Source organism: Notolepis coatsorum, assembly GCF_963971535.1.
Source record: "Notolepis coatsorum genome assembly, contig: SUPER_7_unloc_2, whole genome shotgun sequence".
In the NCBI taxonomy this organism is placed as follows: domain Eukaryota; kingdom Metazoa; phylum Chordata; class Actinopteri; order Aulopiformes; family Paralepididae; genus Notolepis; species Notolepis coatsorum.
In genome coordinates this window covers 1,112,896-1,114,618 of record NW_028174879.1, presented here as the reverse complement: position 1 = coordinate 1,114,618, position 1,723 = coordinate 1,112,896, and the positions used below count along the sequence as shown (strand labels likewise).

The window sequence follows — 1,723 nt, the reverse complement described above, 5'->3', positions numbered from 1 at the left end:
TGACTAGTAGGTAGGTAGCCCTGACTAGTAGGTAGGTAGCCCTGACTAGTAGGTAGGTATAATATATATATTATAATATTAATATTGTAGTTCTATATAACAGTATAATAATGATACAGACCCAGTCGAAGTCGCAGGGGTTGCCGTCCTCGCGCTGGGTGCTCAGCTGCTCGCACACCCCGGGCGTCTTCCTGACCGCCACGAAGGCCACCGCCATCAGCACGGAGCACACGTAGTAGGGCTTCAGCAGCCACTTGTACACCAGCGGCAGGTGGTACAGGAAGGCGAACAGCGCCGTCAGCAACGCCATGGTCTCACTTTATTACAATGTAAGATTAAAAACGGTGCTTTTTTTTTAGCCCAAAAGTGTAAGAAGACGCCGACACGGTTGGTTGGTTGGTTGTTGTTGCTCCTCTCTAGTCGGCCGCCATTACTGTGAGACGGGGGAGGGGAGGGGGCGGGGCTTAAGAGCGGAGGTCAACGCGGTCGAATGGATGCGATTGGTCAGTTGAGGAAACTGCGTGAATGGTGATTGGGTCGACGTGACACGGGTCCCGCCCCAAGCGGAACAGCGTGTAAATGTTCTACCGTAATGAATGAAGCAATGGGGCAAATTCATTCAATTTTGATTGATTGAAAACTTTATTAACAGATCGTGGAATGGGGTACAATACAGTACGGCTCAATACAGAGAAATACTTTCGTCTTGTTTACATCAGGGTCCCCATTTTCAATTCATCATAACATATATGACATACAGATAATAATAATAATAAGGACAGTACTGCTACATCTATACATTTATGACATAGCAGATTTACAAATACAGTACTGTTTGTGATACAAAAAGAGTCTAAAAAAGAGAGTATAGGCTATACATACATCAACAGGCACCGATATCATCAGAGGGTCTCAAAATGTAAACGCTAGTCTAGTGGTTCAAATCTACACACACACACACGCACACGCACGCACGCACACACACACACACACACACACACACACACACACACACAGAGACAGACACACATACACACACAGAGTATACCTGATCATTCATTACCCATGACCTCTCTGAGCTATGATGACCTCTAAACTATTATTATTATTATTATTATTATTATTATTATTATTATTATTATTATTATTATTATGAAAACCTTTATTTATCCCAAAGGGGAGATTAAGATGTCCTTTACAGCATAAACAGTGTAACAGCAATTTAAAAACAGCAATTAAAAAACAGTTTATACTAGTGCTGTCAGGCGATTAAAAAAATTAATCTAATTAATTACAGGATTTGTAATTAATTAATCTAATTAATCGCATTTTAATCGCATAACCGTTTTATGCCTGATATTCTATATTCTATAATCATATTTCAAATTGCATGTGTCCGGATGGCAGAATTCAGTACTGTATCTACAAAACCTTCTGTTTAATCATCTTCCATCTATTAATTTGCTTAGATTTTTCAGGTCTGGTCAATTTGAGCATGGTGTTATTCACAGTCAAAGATAACAAAAAAAATATTGATATTCTCATTTGGTTCATTACAATTTACTCAAAATAAAATTTTCATTCAATCAATCACAGCGCAGATTGAGTGATTGAATGAAAATGTTATTAACAGATTGCAGAATGGGTACAATACAGTACGGCTCAATACACACAATTGTTAAGGGGATGCAGACCAGAGAAAGTCTTTCGTCTTGTTTACATC

The 1,723-nt window shown here is 39.3% G+C and overlaps 1 protein-coding gene across 1 annotated transcript in view; it reads right to left on the bottom strand.

The window, feature by feature from the left end:
• The window catches only part of LOC311232738 (thioredoxin-related transmembrane protein 2-B), a gene marked incomplete at its 3' end in the record, with an annotated part of 19,306 nt that extends 18,885 nt beyond the window's left edge, over positions 1-421 (bottom strand). Inside the window, exon 1 of the mRNA XM_084338318.1 lies at positions 122-421. Within this exon, the coding sequence (XP_084194444.1) occupies positions 122-310 (189 nt within the window). The 5' untranslated portion in view covers positions 311-421. The remainder of the gene's footprint in view (positions 1-121) is intronic.
• Between the last annotated feature and the right edge of the window lie 1,302 nt (positions 422-1,723).